Source organism: Benincasa hispida, chromosome 6 (genome assembly GCF_027475165.1).
Source record: "Benincasa hispida cultivar pf3 chromosome 6, pf3_genome.v1.1, whole genome shotgun sequence".
In the NCBI taxonomy this organism is placed as follows: domain Eukaryota; kingdom Viridiplantae; phylum Streptophyta; class Magnoliopsida; order Cucurbitales; family Cucurbitaceae; genus Benincasa; species Benincasa hispida.
Genome location: NC_143483.1, coordinates 7,770,045 through 7,786,084, shown reverse-complemented (window position 1 = coordinate 7,786,084; position 16,040 = coordinate 7,770,045). Strand labels below are relative to the sequence as shown.

The 16,040-nt window shown below is 30.8% G+C and overlaps 2 protein-coding genes across 3 annotated transcripts; both read left to right on the top strand.

Moving 5' to 3' along the window:
- Positions 1-1,413: 1,413 nt before the first annotated feature.
- On the top strand, positions 1,414-6,567 carry LOC120080440 (putative methylesterase 11, chloroplastic). Of its 2 annotated transcripts, XR_005482514.2 has the most exons (7): positions 1,414-2,109; positions 2,747-2,983; positions 3,295-3,438; positions 3,977-4,108; positions 5,140-5,443; positions 6,179-6,266; positions 6,417-6,567. XR_005482514.2 is itself a non-coding variant. In XM_039035095.2 (6 exons), exons 1-5 carry the CDS (start codon positions 1,762-1,764, stop codon positions 5,419-5,421), a joined length of 1,143 nt encoding a protein of 380 aa, XP_038891023.1. In that variant the 5' UTR covers positions 1,414-1,761; the 3' UTR covers positions 5,422-5,443; positions 6,179-6,567. The 2 variants fall into 2 exon arrangements, 1 of the variants encoding a protein (XP_038891023.1); XM_039035095.2 differs by having other exon boundaries at positions 6,179-6,567.
- Positions 6,568-8,900: 2,333 nt separating this feature from the next.
- Positions 8,901-12,454, top strand: LOC120079577 (protein SPIRAL1-like 1). Its single transcript, XM_039033807.2, has 3 exons — positions 8,901-9,038; positions 10,244-10,491; positions 12,138-12,454. Exons 2-3 carry the CDS (start codon positions 10,264-10,266, stop codon positions 12,216-12,218), a joined length of 309 nt encoding a protein of 102 aa, XP_038889735.1. The 5' UTR covers positions 8,901-9,038; positions 10,244-10,263; the 3' UTR covers positions 12,219-12,454.
- The last annotated feature ends 3,586 nt before the right edge of the window (positions 12,455-16,040 follow it).

The window sequence follows — 16,040 nt, the reverse complement described above, 5'->3', positions numbered from 1 at the left end:
ATTCTCTATATACGATGTATATTACAAATTCATATTTATTTTGCTCTAATCTATGTTTTATTTCATTCTATTTTAATTTTCCATTTAACCATATTTTGAACTAAATTAATGTCAACATTTAACAATTGCTTCCATTTAATAATTTCATATTAAAAAAATTTGTGTATACATATACTAAATCTTTCGTGTTTAATCAAACTTAGACCTAATTTAGTGGTAATTGACATGTATTATTTTTTAAAAAATATTCATACCTTCATTTGTTGTACTAAAATAAAATTCAAATTTTAAGGATAAAAACGATATTTTAACCAAAAAAAATTATTATTTTAGAAAATGATAAATTACATTTTTCATCCTTCGTGTTTGAGATTTCTATCAAATTAGTCCATAAATTTAAAAAATGAACAATTAAATTCTCAAAATTTAGAAAATGCTCAATTCAGTTGCTTAGGCCACGTTTGTAACAATTTTATTTATTTATTTTTTTTTTTAAATTAAGCTTACGGACACTACTTCTACCTCTGATTTTGCCTATTACCAATGGTTTAAAAAACAAAGCCAAATTTTGAAAACTAAAAAATAACTTTTAAAAATTTATTTTTATTTTTAAAACTTGGGTACGAATTCAACTATTGTACTTAGTAAAGATGTAAATCATGATAAAAAATGAAAATGAAATAGGTTTAATTTTCAAAAAAATAATAAAAAACGAAATTGTTTCCAAACGAGGTCTTAATTAACTAAATCGTTAATATTTAACGGATAAAAATAATAGTTATTTTTTTTTTGTATAAAAAACTCTCTCTCCTCTTTTGCATGCCACCCCGCTCCCCTTCCCTCAATATAAAATATTACATTTTCAAAAATATGGATAGTGAATAGATATTGTCATTATATCGTAGAAAAATTTATAAAATATAAAAAATAAATAACAAAATGTCACTACTGTAAATATAATATAAATAATAGATACGTTAACTTATTTAAAAAATTATAAAATGTTTATTAAATATAATATATTTTTTGAATTAATAATTTAGAAACATCCATGGAAATCGTTTTTTTATCCATATTTCCGTCTAATTTTTTATTTTGTAAAAATGAAATTTTAATATTTTCATTGATATTGACAACCTCTCTCTTATCTCTCTTTTGTGTCTTCTTTTCATTTTTCTTTTTCGAATTTGAATTTCCGTCACTCAAAAAAATAATAATAATAAACAAACAAAAATGACAAAAAATAAAAACATTAGGAAAGTTAATTTCCACCACTCAAAAAAAAAAAACATAAAAACATAAAAACAAAAAAACAAGGAAACTTGGAGAAAAAGTTTCCCATTTTTTTAACACGCAGGACTACAAGTGTAATTTATCCATATATATATTAACTTTATTTTATTTTTAAAAATTGGGAAAAGGAACTTTATTTTATTTTGAGGAAAAAGACACAAACTTGAATCTCAGTCATCGGTGGTAGGCTGATATGGTGCTTTAAATGCTTCATTATTAGAGAAAAAAGTATAAATTTCTCTCCTTTCCTCCAAAACCGAAATTCCCACCCACTAAAAATCCAACTCCTTCATTCATTCATTCCTTTCTCTCTCGCCTCTCTACTGTACTATTCTTCTTCTTCATTCTACATTTTCCCTCTCTCTTTCACTGTTTTTCATCATCATTTCATCAAAAAGACATTGCCCTTAAACTTCATTTTCTTCAATCTCTTGACCCCATTTCATTTTCCCACTTTATGCTCCCAAAATGGGTAATTTCTGTGCTTGTCTCGCACCCAAATCGATAAAGAAAAAACCCACAAAGCGCCTTCTCAACCCACCTTTGCCCACCAATTCCAGCAAAAGATGGACCCGAGTTCGTTCTTCAAGGAAAGAAAAACCCGATGCTGCTCTGACTCAAGACCAAGTTCTTGCCGCCGCCATTCTATTTCAACAGCACCAACAGCGCAACGGCCGGGACCCTTTTGATCGGACCACTTCGCTTCGGTACCCAAAATCTGGGTCGAAGAATAGCAACGCTTTGCCGCGGAGTTCAAGTTCCCGTGCTCGGTCTCTTACCGATCCCCTGCTTCAACCCCATCAGCTTGTTAGCCAGGTCTTGGTTATACCCTTTTTATCTTTATGACTGCAGGTCGCTGTGTCTTTTTGAAACTGTGGTCTTTGTTTTGGTGCTTTTTTTTTTTCTCTTGATTTTTAGTTCATGAATTGATGGAGCCTCTGCATTTCAAAATGGGTTCTATGGGTTTTGAGTTGAGGATAGGAAATTTGCGGATTGGGTAGTGGTGTTTGAGAAATAACAGTGATTCATTGAGTGCTGAAACTGCTGACCAATTGCTGGTGTTTTAATTTTGATCACTTGACTACTTTACTTTTTCCAATTTAAGATGACAGTGAAAGTTTTTCCCTCAATCACATGCTGTAAATGTAGTTGAAGACTCTTTATATTACACCATCTGTGTAGTCTTGAGTTTGATTGACTTTTCTATCTTTTTGTTAGATGATATAATACTAAATTTATCTTCACCTATTTGCTTAAGTTTTTTGGATAATTTTTTATTTAAAATGGTATAAAGTAGGTGTCTAAGAGATCATGCATTCTAAGCCTTGCAATGGTATTTTCTTTCTAGTTAATATTAATTTTCACTTATTGGATCTTCTTATATATTATATAGAACAGTGGTCAAGTGGTGATTTAACACTTTTAATATCTTCATGTGAAAATTGGTTGGCAGAATGTTAAACTCGAGGATGTAGAAACAAATCATTTTGTTCTTGTCCATGGTGGTGGCTTTGGTGCATGGTGTTGGTACAAAACCATAGCACTTCTAGAAGAAGGCGGTTACAAAGCTACTGCAATAGACTTAACTGGTTCAGGAGTTCATTCGTTTGATCCAAATCGCATCACGAGTCTTTTGCAATACGTGCAGCCACTTATTGATTTCCTTGAAAAGCTTGCTGAGGGAGAAAAGGTCTTTGAACTTATTGATTGGTTTCTTTTTCAATTATATTTAATGTTTCTAATGCTTGTAGATAATGAACTGAGAGGTAAAAATTCCAACTTATACCATGTGCTTAGCGTCTAGTTCTATGAAAAGATTGATTATGTAACAAAGTTGAATGCCTGTGAATGAGTAATTATGGATTCATTTACATCCTTTTTCCTTCTTATCCAACTTTGAGCTAAACATGCCATTCTCAACATCAATGTCCATTCCGAAATTTTTTTATAATTGTTCTCTCCTTCCTCACATTTTGGAACATCCTTTCTCTATTCATGAAGGTTATCTTGGTGGGACATGATTTCGGCGGTGCTTGCATAGCTTATGCAATGGAGTTATTTCCTTTTAGGATTGCAAAAGCCATATTTATTGCTGCAGCGATGTTGACTAATGGACAGAACACTTTAGACATGTTCTCCCAGCAGGTATGCTTGCTAATCTGTTGTTTAATTTGTGATTCAGAAATACAGATTAGAAGTTTCTCATTTTGGAAGGCATTGCACATGTATTTGAATTTTTTTTCATGGAATGCACAGAACTTGTTTTGGCTATTTTCTTCTCTGCTGTAAACTGTAAAGAATATTAATGAAATTGAGCTCAATTTAGATCAGTTTATGTGGATCACCATTCTTCTTTCAATATGCATAACAAATTGGGACTGTTATTTCCCCTCTGAATTTTTTTCTTTTACACTTTCTGGGAGCAAGTTGCTGGTTTACTCATGGACTTTATCTTTCTTCCCAATTGTCTCCACTTTCCCCTCCTCTTTGTTGGTTGCAGACTTTGGGAATTCAAATGATTGATCAACACATACTACTTAAGAGCATATATATTCTTGGGTCTAGATACCGAGACATTTATCCTTTCTAGGAGCATATTCTAAAATTTCTTGAAAGAATATTGTGTTTTTCCCTTAACCTTGTGGTCAAGGTATGTGAATGGTGTCTCGTTTGCGTACTGCAGGCTGGTGCAGATGATCTAATGCAGCAGGCTCAGACATTTTCGTACACAAACGGGAACAACCATCCTCCAACTGCTATCAACTTAGAAAAATCACTGTTGCGGGACTTATTTTTCAATCAAAGTCTTGCCAAGGTAATGCTATTTTTCTCAGCAATTTATTTTTCATCACATTTTTTAAAATTGTGGTTTGTGGAATTCTATTCTAATTCTTTCCCTGAAAATTTTTAATATTTAAGAAGTATGGTTTTGGCTAAACTAATAAGAAGATTATGGGATTTCAAGGAAATTCGTTTGTTGCAATGCAATGTAAATGTGTGTCTGATGGGATAGTGAAGTCTAATCGCCCAAATTAAAGTTCATATTTGATCAATTATATATGTGATTATGATATTGGTGTCTTTATATTATTATTTTTTTTTTTCTGCAAAGATATGATGATTGTTAATGACATGCGCAAAGCTTTGCTTGGCATTTGAGAAAGATTCAGAGAATCAGATTTTTTAAAGTTGATGAAAATGATGATATTGGTCTTTTCTTTGTTTTAAATAAATGGTTTTGATATCAATAATTTTATACTTTATCTTTACTGTTTTAGTTATATTAAAGGGGGAAAAAAAGAATCTTCATCTTAATACTTGGTCCTCAATATGTCAATAGCCAAGCATAAACTGAAATCTACCCCAAGTGTTTCACACTCTCACTAGTAGGCAACCACATTAATGAAACAGACCTTTCTTTTCTCTGGAAATTATTGGAGTTAATTTCTGGACTATTTGGAAATATTACGGATTCAAACTATTTGGAGACAATCAGACTGTTTCAGATGCTGATGACATGGACTATGGGAAGAATAAAAAATTCCGTGGTCTTATGTCAGAAAAATGAAACATGGTTGCAGTGCTTTGAGATTGTGAAAACAAGGATTGAGCCTATGCTTCTAATATGCCTTTGGGATGATTCATCTTAAAGAAAACTGAACAGTATTGTTCTGAAGTTCTACATTTACTTCCTGTCTGGCTATGTTTCAGTAACTGGACAATCATCTGCACAGTTTTTTAATAACTGTTGCTGTTGATAGCAGAGATAGTACCTAATTTGTTGCTCGTGTTCTTTTGCATCTTTTGTTTCTTACTTGCTCATTGCTATTTGTATTTATGGTCCAGGACGTTGCTCTGGCATCTGTATCAATGAGACCGATTCCATTTGCACCTATTTTGGAAAAGCTGTGCCTCTCCGATTTGAAATATGGATCAGTCAGACGTTTTTACATCGAAACTACAGAAGACAATGCCATTCCCATCACATTACAAGACAGTATGATAAACAAAAGCCCCCCAGAACAGGTCTTTCGGCTAAAAGGGGCAGATCATTCCCCTTTCTTCTCAAAGCCTCAAGCTCTAAACAAGCTATTGATAGAGATCTCAAAGATTAAAACACCATCATAGCATCATTTGAGTCAGAAGCAAGGTTAGTTATTTTACCTTTGGAGATCGGTTTCATATGCCGTCTATACGACTCAGAAATGGAAAATTTTCATAAGTGACCTAAAAAAGTTTTCATCTTTCACAACTAGCACCCTTTTGGAGAGCTCATTGAAATAGTTTTTCTTAGTCTTTTCCGGTCGAGTTCGATCCCGAGATTCGAATAAAAATTTAACTTATTTTGAAGATTGGAAATTAAGAAGATTCAATTGGAACAAGGAAACAAAAGATTTTGAAATTCATATAAGAGTAAGATTTGAGAATTTGAAGAAGATTTGACAAGATCATGTGAGATTTGGTATAAGATTTGGGAAAGACAATTTCGGTGTCCATCTGGATTCTACCAGCCCAAAAAAAGGATAGTTTTGACGTTCAATAAAAAGAAGTTAAATTTGTATTTGAATCTCGACGTCGATCTTGGTCGGAAAGGACTGAGAAAAACTATTCCAATGAGTTCTCCAAAAGGATGCTAGTTGTGAAAGATGAAGGTTATTTCTGACAACTTCCCCCAAAAATCTACAAAAATGTAAAAATGTCAGCCAAATTGTAAGGTCAACAAATCAATAATAATGCATTGTTGGCTGGCTCATTAAGCATCAAGAAAAATAAAAGTTCTGGTACTTTATTGAAAAAATAAAACATCCTGTTTCCCTTTGCATCTCTGTACTATTTCTCTGTTTGGGGGATTTATGGGATTGTTGTTCTTTCCCCTTTTGTCTAGGAATTTTTGCAACAACCAATAATTTTTTTGAGGATAAACATTTGATAGATATTCTCATTCAAGTCACACCCACCATTGAAAGCTTGAGGTAACTTCTTTGATGTGTTCTTTCTCTAGTATGATTATGAATACTTGCATTAATTTGAAAGCTTTGTTTGGAAGAACAAGTAGGTATTGGAGGTTGAAGAACATTGACATTTGAATAGAAATATTCACCAGACTTTGAATACTTTTGTAGGAAATAATAGTGCTGTTTAGTCTGCTTTGAGGAAAAAGCCTTGGAAATGAGTTCACTTTCTTCTCACTCAACTTGTTTCCTCTGTATTAAGAAAGTGTTTGTATATTGCTTGCACAGATGTTAAAGGTTTACTGATATCATCTTATAGCCACTTGAACTCGTCTGATCCTTTCATTTAGTTATTCAATGGGACTGTTTCGTAATGCTTATTGATTATAATTCTTGGACAGGAAGTGGTTTCAATTTGAATTATCAATCCACCAACTGAATGTGAAACTGGCTTCATAATAAAGCAATAAAGCAATAGTTAATTGGTAAATTTGGTCTCTATAATTTGAATAAAATTAGAATGTAGTCTTTGTGGCTTATAATTAGAATTTAGTCTCTATGGTTCGGTAAAACTTCATAAACAATCTTTATAATAAGGATTATATATGAGAATTTTATCAAACCATATAGACTATGTATGATGTTTTATCAAATCATGAGAACTAAATTCTAATTTTATTTTATTGAATCACACTTCACAATGGCTTATTGTTTTGGTTTTATGTACTTGTTTCGTTTAGAGTCTATGGGCTCGTTGTGAGTTCTATCTATCTTTTTCTTCTAAATTAAATAATATGTAGAGTTGGAGAATTCGTGTAATCTTCTAAGGGATGATATATATCTAAATCAATTGAGTTATGTTCAAGTTGACTTGTATATGTTAATTATCAAGTTAAGTGATGATGCTAGAAGTTGATGTGGCAGCTTCATATCTTGTTCAAATATGGGTTTAGAGAAGTTGACATCTCCACATTGACTATTAATTGCAAACAAACCATTTAATTTAAGTTTAAATCATAATTTACGACCTCTCATGTTTTGTTCAGCATATTTGAACTTTAAAAAGTGTCTAAGGTGCGAAAGTCAGTTTAGCTCAATTGTAATTGGTATGATCTTCTTCTTTAGAGGTTGAAGGTTCGATCCCGACCCACAATTGTACTCGAAGAAGAAAAGTGTCTAAGGTTCTTTATACGTTCAATGTTGTCCTATTAAGTTCCTATACTATACTTTTAATTTTGTGTCTAATAAGTTAGATATATTCATCCTTTTGTGTAATTATCAATTGTATCAAGTTATTTATCATGATTATTTTTTTTAAAATGTTATGATGCGATTTAAAAAGATAAGAGAGACTAAATTTTGAACTTCAAAACATAAAAATGTTTATCATAAATGTCTTAATCAAACTATTAGTGGTGCCATAAATGAGATAATACTTGGTATTGTTCACTCGTCTCCATATATCTCCCTTAATCACAATGAAAAAAAAATTAAAGAATATTTCTTAGAAAAATGGTTTACCACGTGACAATTTGTGTTTAGACATTTGAATAGATTACACGAATGGCCCAAATATTTTCTAATGTTTATTAAACAATTTTCTCATATTATATGATGTGAATCCTATAATTACCAACTAATAATGTGAGCCATTGAGTATACTATTGAATTAGGAACTTAGTCATTGTTAATTGCTATCCCACTTTGTGCAATTATCCACTCCTTTCCAAAAGAAAAGGAACAAGTAGTTTCATCAATAATTATAATAAATCATAATAACAAATAACAATAATAATAGTTATTTCAATTTTGTGTTCCAACATTTATAGAAGTTTTAATTATGTCCACCTATATTTTGCTAATTTCATTAAGCAAAAAGATAATAATAAAAAACATATATTAAGAAATTGAAACGAGGGAAATGAAAAAAATGGAAAATGTTAAATAAAATAATAAAATTGAAACCAAACAAGGTCAAAACTATTTCAACACAAATTATTAAAAAAAAAAAAAAACAAATCGAGTTCATATGAGCTTCAATAGTTATGCTTCCACCGACATAGGTTGGGTTGGGTTAGTTGGGGATCTTTTGAACCAACCTAAAAATTTGGACTAATCGGGTTGGCTACCCGAATGATTTTAATAAGGTCTCAAATCCAACCCTAAAAATTCGGTTGGGTTGGATTGAGTTGTCGGGTTTTTCTTTTGTCTTTTTTATTAACTTAAAATACTTCAATTTGTATATAGAAAATTCTAATAATTAAAATTTCATAAAGCTCAAATATTAAATATCATAATCCAAGATATCTATTACAAACTTTATACAAATATCATAAAAATGTATATGAGTTATGATATTTATAAGTTATAGTATATATATTCTTTTAATAATATTAAAAATTCGGATTGGGTTGGATCAACCTAAATTTTTAAAAGTGTAACCCAAACTCATTCCAACCTGAAAAAAACATAAAAAAGACTCAATCAAATCCAACTCAACCCAAAATTAAAACTAACCCAATCCAATCGTTGGGTTGAGTAATCCGAGTTGTTCTGGTTGTCGGGTCGTTTGAACATCTCTATCTCCAACAAATTTTCATTTTAATTAAAATAAAAATAGTAACAATATAATTTTTTTTAAAATAAAAAAAAAAAGAAGAAGAAAAATTGAAATTTGAAAATAATATTTAACTAGCATCTTAGGCCTGTGCTGGGAAGACGTTCTGCTAGCTTCTTACATTTTGCTCTGTCTCTTCCTCTTGATCCCATTTTCATTTCGAGAAGATTTTCCAGGTACCCATTTCAAATCTCCACTTTCCCAATTCAGATTCACATTTCTTTAGGGTTTTTTTTTTCTCACCGTTCTAATATTTTGTTTGTGTTGTTTTTGTTTACTAATTTGATTTCTTTTCTTTAATCTTTAATGAAACTGTTGAGATTTCATGAGGTTGAAATCACATGTGATCCTTGTTTTGTTCGGTATTGAATGGATTGAAATGTTTGAAATGCTTGTTGCGTTGATGGATGATCTGAGAGCTTAAAATTATAGCACGCTCGTGGGTAATGGACTTGGAAGAAGAAGGTTGGGAATATTTGAAGCATGATACAAATAATGCATAGAAATTAATGTTGTCGAAGTATTGATATAATCAAATGTACCGTAATCTTACATTTTTGAGGTGATTGATGATTTAAGATGGTATGGTGCTAGAGTGCGAGGTACTTTGTTAGAGCACAAGTAAGGTTGTATTAAAGTATTGATTTACTCAGATTTACTATCACTCATCGGCTTAAGGTTTGGAAATTTTTTTTAAAGATAGAATGGTCAACTTTTTATGATGGACCCAAATTTAAAACCTATATCAATTATACATTTAACTGAGATTAGAAGGAAGGTAGAAAAAAAAAAAAAAAAAAAAAAAAAGCCCACTTTTTAACCAACAATGAAAAATCTGAACTTAGAGATCAAAATGTTTCATCTCCTATAATTGTTAATTAACTTGATATTTTATGTTTTCCTAGTGGAATGCATTTAGTATTTTATATTAAATTTATATATTCTAAAAAATAATAAGAAAAAAGAGTATCCCAACGTGTCCATGTCCTAGGCTTTTTAAAATTGGCGTAGTGTCATATCCGTGTCCCCATCCGTGCTTCTTAGGTTAGAGTAAATGGTGTAGGTATAAGTTTATCCATTGAAATACTATTAACATAATAGAGTCGGCTTCGTAGTCCTCAACAGAGGCCTACTATTTAAATTATAGAATGTGCTTGATAGTCTTTAGGAGTTGGCTTTGCATCATATTTGCTTAAACATGTATGCATTATCTATATACTGTTATTGCTGTATTAACCAAATGTATCATATTGCATTTTTTTCTTATGATTTGGTTTCTCTCTGACTTCTCTGGATGTTCTTACCTTTCTGGCATTGCTCCCTTTAGTTAAACGTGTGATCACTATAATTACAACTGGGTTTTATGTTGTTGTATTACAAGGAGAAACAAAAGGCTTGAAAATGAGTCGTGGAGTTAGCAGCGGCGGTGGACAGAGCTCCTTGGGCTACCTGTTTGGGAATGGAGAGCCAGCCAACGACGTGCAACCTTCTCAGAAATCCTATGGATCTTCTCAGCTGGTTGCTTCTACTTCGCCACTGACCGATAAACAGACACCGGCTGGCATTCCGGGGCATCTTACTAACAATTACTATAGAGCAGATGGGCAGAACTGTGGCAACTTTATCACGGTTAGCCTCCTTGTTTTACTTGTGTTGGCTTGCAATGTTTTGTGTTGATAGTTATTCACACAAGTATCCTGACCTTCCACTGTCATAAATATAACATCATAACTCATCAAAAGTCATCAAGTTGCAATGCTTGAGGAAGTGGAGAAATCATTTTTTCTCCCTTGACATGGGTTTTTACCATACTAATTCGTTAACTATACTAGTCTCGAAACTTTCGTAGAAATAACAATTTAGTTTTTGAACTTTAGTTAGTAACGATTTGGCCTGTATATTTACAAATCTGTAATAATTTGGTCTCTAAACTTCAATAACTAATATACGCAATAATTTAGTTCTTGTACTCTATAATTTTTAACGATTTAGTCCATATCAAAAAAATTAGTATGGGTTTTTACCATACTAATTCGTTAACTATATTAGTCTATGAACTTTCGTAGAAATAACAATTTAGTTTTTGAAATTTAGTTGGTAACGATTTAGCCTTTATTTTTACAAATCTGTAATAATTTGGTCTCTAAACTTCAATAACTAATATACGCAATAATTTAGTTCTTATACTCTATAATTTTTAACGATTTAGTCCATATCAAAAAAATTTGTAGGTTTTAATTAAAAAAAATTATACATAGATCAATAAATTGATCCGAGATCATTTTTTTTATAAACTATAAATAATAAGTTATTATGTAATAAAGTTTTTTGTTGAGATTTAACATAATAGGGACTAAGTTATAACAAATTTCAAAGTATAGTGATTAAATTGTTACTTGTTAAAGTTTAGGGACTAAATTGTTATAATTTGAAATTGCAAGGACTAAATCACTATTAACTATAGTTGAGGGACTAAATTGTTACGTCAATAAAAGTTCTAAGGGCAAAAGATGTTTAAGTTGGGTCAAAACTCAAAAGTGAAGGCAGAGAGGAGATAACTGAGGCCATACTTGAAAGAGAAGGGAATGAAACAGTAGGCAGGGAAGAATGTTGGACCAAAAATTAAGGTAGAGGGGAAACTACTGAAATAAAATAGGAAGATTGATTATGTTTCAGTAAACCAAAGGGTGAAAAAGACATTGTATCAGTTACATCTACATGAGGTTCTCACCTGCCCTTTTCTTAGAACTTCATTGTGGATAATGGATATAACCAAAGAAAACATTCTGGTAACAATAGATGTGCTCAAGAACATTAATTATTATATATGAATGAACTCAAATTTTGCAAAATACGGATGAGATCCTCAAAATACTACAGAAGCACATCCCTACTTCACAACTAACTTGGATGATACTTAAGGAGTCTTTGGTCCACTTACTTTCATAAGTTGGTGTTAAATAACCCAATTTCAACGGTGTTTACTATTGAAATTTACACTTTATCAAGAAATTTCATCTTCCCCTCTTTCCCTCTTCTAGACATTTATCAAGGAACTTTATTTTACGACTCTACACCCCAAACCTAAACTTAACTGTTTCAATATCAGGTATCATGAGAAAGATTCAAATTCCATTTTTAATATGAAGTTCTTGACATTGTTTTGTCCAAGTGTCCTGATTCTGAATCAATGGTTGATCATGGCTTTATTTCAATTTTGAATCCCCATTCATTTATAACCATTGGAATGTAAATGTTGGTGTATGTGCGAGCAGGATCGTCCATCGACCAAAGTTCATGCTGCACCTGGTGGCGGATCTTCTCTGGATTTCCTTTTCGGGAACGGTAGGAGCTAAGTTGGTTAAGTACCTAGAAAGACCCTTCACTGGCACTGGAACCTATCATATTATGTAAACTGAAAATTGTATCTACCCTTGAAAAGCTTAGAGCTTTTGTCTTTCAAATTTGTGGTATTTTTTTCTTTATGCACAAGGTTGTTTCCTCTTATGGTCAAAATTGCTGAAATGCTTGGTTCTTGATGCTATGTATTGAAACATAATTGAGTGGTTATTGCATATTGCTTTGCTCTCAATCTCTTGCATTTGCTGGCTATTGAACTTTTATGATTGGCTCATGCATTCTTTTAAAATTAAGGGCCAAGTGTATTTGTCACTATTCAAATTTTAAATTTTAATTTCTGAGACTGTCATTGTATATAGATTTTATGAATTATATATATATAAAGAAACACATATACACATACAATTTTTTTAAACAATAATAATAATGGTAGGGACAATAATCTAATCTCTCTATGGAAGTTACCGACATTTTAATAAATCGATTTGTCACGTGATTAGGATTGAAAGTGTGATCAAAGTCTCAATGAAAAAAGAATATCATAATTATATGAATAAAGAAAACTATTTCCATGAGATTTTTTTAGTCAAACCAAATTGAGCATGGTTCCATAGTTAGACTTATACACAACTTCCTTTTATCTTGAGATAGAAGGTTTGAATTATTACTCCATAAATATTAAAGTAAGGGCATGTTTGTAATGGTTTTTTAAGTTCTCTACTTAAAAACACTTTCAAAGAACTTGGAATTAAAAAGTTATTCTAAGCACTTAAAAAAAGGAACAAAATTACAATATTTAATGATGAAAATGAATAATGTTGTACCATTATGACAATTTATAAGTAACAAGTGGTATCTTAATCATTATCAATCGACTCAAATAAGGGTGTGCTTGGATTATATTTTGAAGTGTTTAAATTTGATTAATTTTTATTTGCTAGAGATGTCTGTAAGTATAGTTGCTAATAGAGATGAAAAAGAAAAGCAACTCAAAGCAATTTGGGATGATGGATGGAAAAATGTTATTAGAATATTTAGAGAGAAAACCGGTAGAAATTATGATCAAAGACAAATGAAAAATAAATGAGTGTACTAAAGAGGACTGGCAGATATGGAGAGACTTTGTTGGAAACAAGACAGGTTTGGGATGGGATTCTTTAAGACAAAATATTGATGCAGCAAATGAGTTGTGAGAAGATAAATTAAAGGTATATCATTTATCTATATAGTTTATTTATTAGGAAAGAAAATTATAACTAAATATTTCATTTAGTTATAACATGACAATAACAAGATACTACCTTCAAATGATGGAAGAAATCATGAGGACGCCAACGAAAACCATAGAGGTTCGATTTGTGAAAAACATAGATGAATGAAGAACTCGAATTGCACAACTTCTTATGTCTAGTTGATATTATATTGTCTAGAAAAAATTATTATTTATGTTTTGTTGTTGAAGATCAACTATTTTTTTTATGATTATGTATTTATATTTGAAGATATTTGTGCTTCTAAAATTGAATTATCCAAAAAAAAATATTGATTAAAAAATTATGTTTTGTTTTAACTTCAATAATTTCAAGTTTCTAAAAAAATTAAATAATTTCAAGATAACGTACAATTAATTTCAAAATATATATCTTTTTTAAAAAATAAAAATATGTGTATTTCTTTTTTAAATTAGTCCATAGTGTTTAATAGCCCTTTATGGTAATTTGACTTAAGTATAAACATTTTTTACATATGACAAATCAAACAAAGTTATGTATATAAACACTTACGAAAAGTTCTAACCAAACATGTAAGTGTTTAAATTTTAAACACAATTTAGAAAAAAAGTGTATTCTTGAAAAACAAAAATTTTTCATAGACAATCCAAACGCTCCAAAAATTTTTAATAGAAGTAGAATAACTTCCATAACAAAGGTTTAAAAGATGACTGTCAAAGTCTTGATTTTACGAAAATGTCGATAAAATATTGAAGTCGATGAATATTTATGAAAAATTATAAAGATAAAGAATTCAAAGAAAATGTTCAAGTAAATAAATAAATATTTTATGTTTCAAATAATTTGAAGTGATTATTATTTATATTATAATAACAATATATTTGTGACATTTTGTTGTTTATTTGATATAATAGAAATGTAGATTCATTTTTTATGTCGACAAATAAAAATAAAAAGATGTTCTCATGTCTACAAAATTTAATACTATCTCGACATTCAAATTAATTGACATCAAAATTTTAGAACTTCAAACAAGAATAATGTTGATAGTGGAAAATTTTATAAGTTGAAGAAAATCATAGATGAATAAGAACAGATGAATATATTTTAACCCATTTTTGCTTTGGGGCAAATAGTTAACTTGGACAAGTCTAATGCTATGGTTAGTGAGATTGTCAACCCTATAGGAATTCGAAGGTCCACAGCGAAAGTGGGGATCGTTCCCAATCCTTGATTTTCACCAACTACAAATTTTATAAAAAAAACAAAAAAAAAAAACATGCATTAGCATTAAATAATTTTACAACATGCAAGATGAAAAGAATTTGGGTTAGAAAGTACTTACCATTGAATAATTGTTCTTCATGTCATCCCTCTTCTTCACGATCAATCATGAATAGGGTTGGTAACAGGGTCGGGTTGAGGCGAGGGGGCGTCCCCCGTCCCCGGCCCCGTGGGGGAAATTCTCCCCCATCCCCACCTCCGTCCTTGCCATTTGAAGGCGAGGACAGGGGCGGGGATTCCCCATCGAAGAAATGGGGTCCACACGGGGCCCCATTCCCTATTACCCCGCGGGAATTCCCTTACTAATTCCCCGCGAGAATCCCCTACTAATTCCCCATGGGGATTCTCCATTAAAATTTTATTTAAAATTTGATTAATTTTTGGGTTTAGATTTAGAATTTAGATATTTAATATTGAGCTCCACAACACTATAAGTCTATACATTATAAACAAACATATAAATAAGTTGTTTTATATATTATAAATATATATTTATAAAATATTAAAAATACAAATATATCAAATCAGGGTCGGGGCGGGGATACCGTTCTCGTCCCCGGATGGGGCCCCGAAAAATTTTTCCGGTTTGACCCCATCCCGGTCAAACTAAGGATTCCACCCTGCGGGGAATTTGCCAATCTTAATCACGAACAAGAAAGCATAGTGGCCACCACCACAAGAATTTCCTTTGTATTATCTATAGAGGATGAGAATCATAGGAGGTTTGGACTTTGTGTTTCATTTGGGAAGAGGGAGAGAGTTTTAGAGATAAAATTTTCTTCTGTAAGATCTTTTTCAAAGCCATAGAGACAAGTATCTTTTTTCTTCAGATAACAGGGGAAGAAGATGAATGTATCGTTACAAACAAAAACTTCCCTCCCACGATTCATCGAGAGATAATTAAGGGAGGAAGTTGTAACTCCCTCCCTTTAATTTTGTAATTTAAATCTAAATTAAAAAAAGTATAGGTTATGTGTTATATTTGATATAACGTATAGTTATATATGCATATAATAAGTCAGTATATATAACTATATGTTATATCAAATATAACACATAACCTATAGTTTTTATTTCTCTCAATAATACATGACATTTAATATAAATCATATTTATACAAAATTTAATTATATGAATCTCATTCATATAATTAATATTTGAATCAAATTCAAATATTTAATTCCTCCAAAATAAATTTTATATTATAATGTATCAAATACATTATATTAATTATATCACATATAATTCCCTTAATTAATTTGAACAATCAAATTAATCCAAAATTAATTCTCAATAATCCAT

Excerpts from the sequence above, each read along its gene's own strand:
- LOC120080440 (XM_039035095.2), top strand. The coding sequence starts at position 1,762 with ATGGGTAATTTCTGTGCTTGTCTCGCACCCAAATCGATAAAGAAAAAA. Across the intron at positions 2,984-3,294 it reads AGCTTGCTGAGGGAGAAAAG|GTTATCTTGGTGGGACATGA; the intron begins GTCTTTGAACTT and ends CTATTCATGAAG. Across the intron at positions 4,109-5,139 it reads TCAATCAAAGTCTTGCCAAG|GACGTTGCTCTGGCATCTGT; the intron begins GTAATGCTATTT and ends TTTATGGTCCAG.
- LOC120079577 (XM_039033807.2), top strand. The coding sequence starts at position 10,264 with ATGAGTCGTGGAGTTAGCAGCGGCGGTGGACAGAGCTCCTTGGGCTAC. Across the intron at positions 10,492-12,137 it reads ACTGTGGCAACTTTATCACG|GATCGTCCATCGACCAAAGT; the intron begins GTTAGCCTCCTT and ends ATGTGCGAGCAG.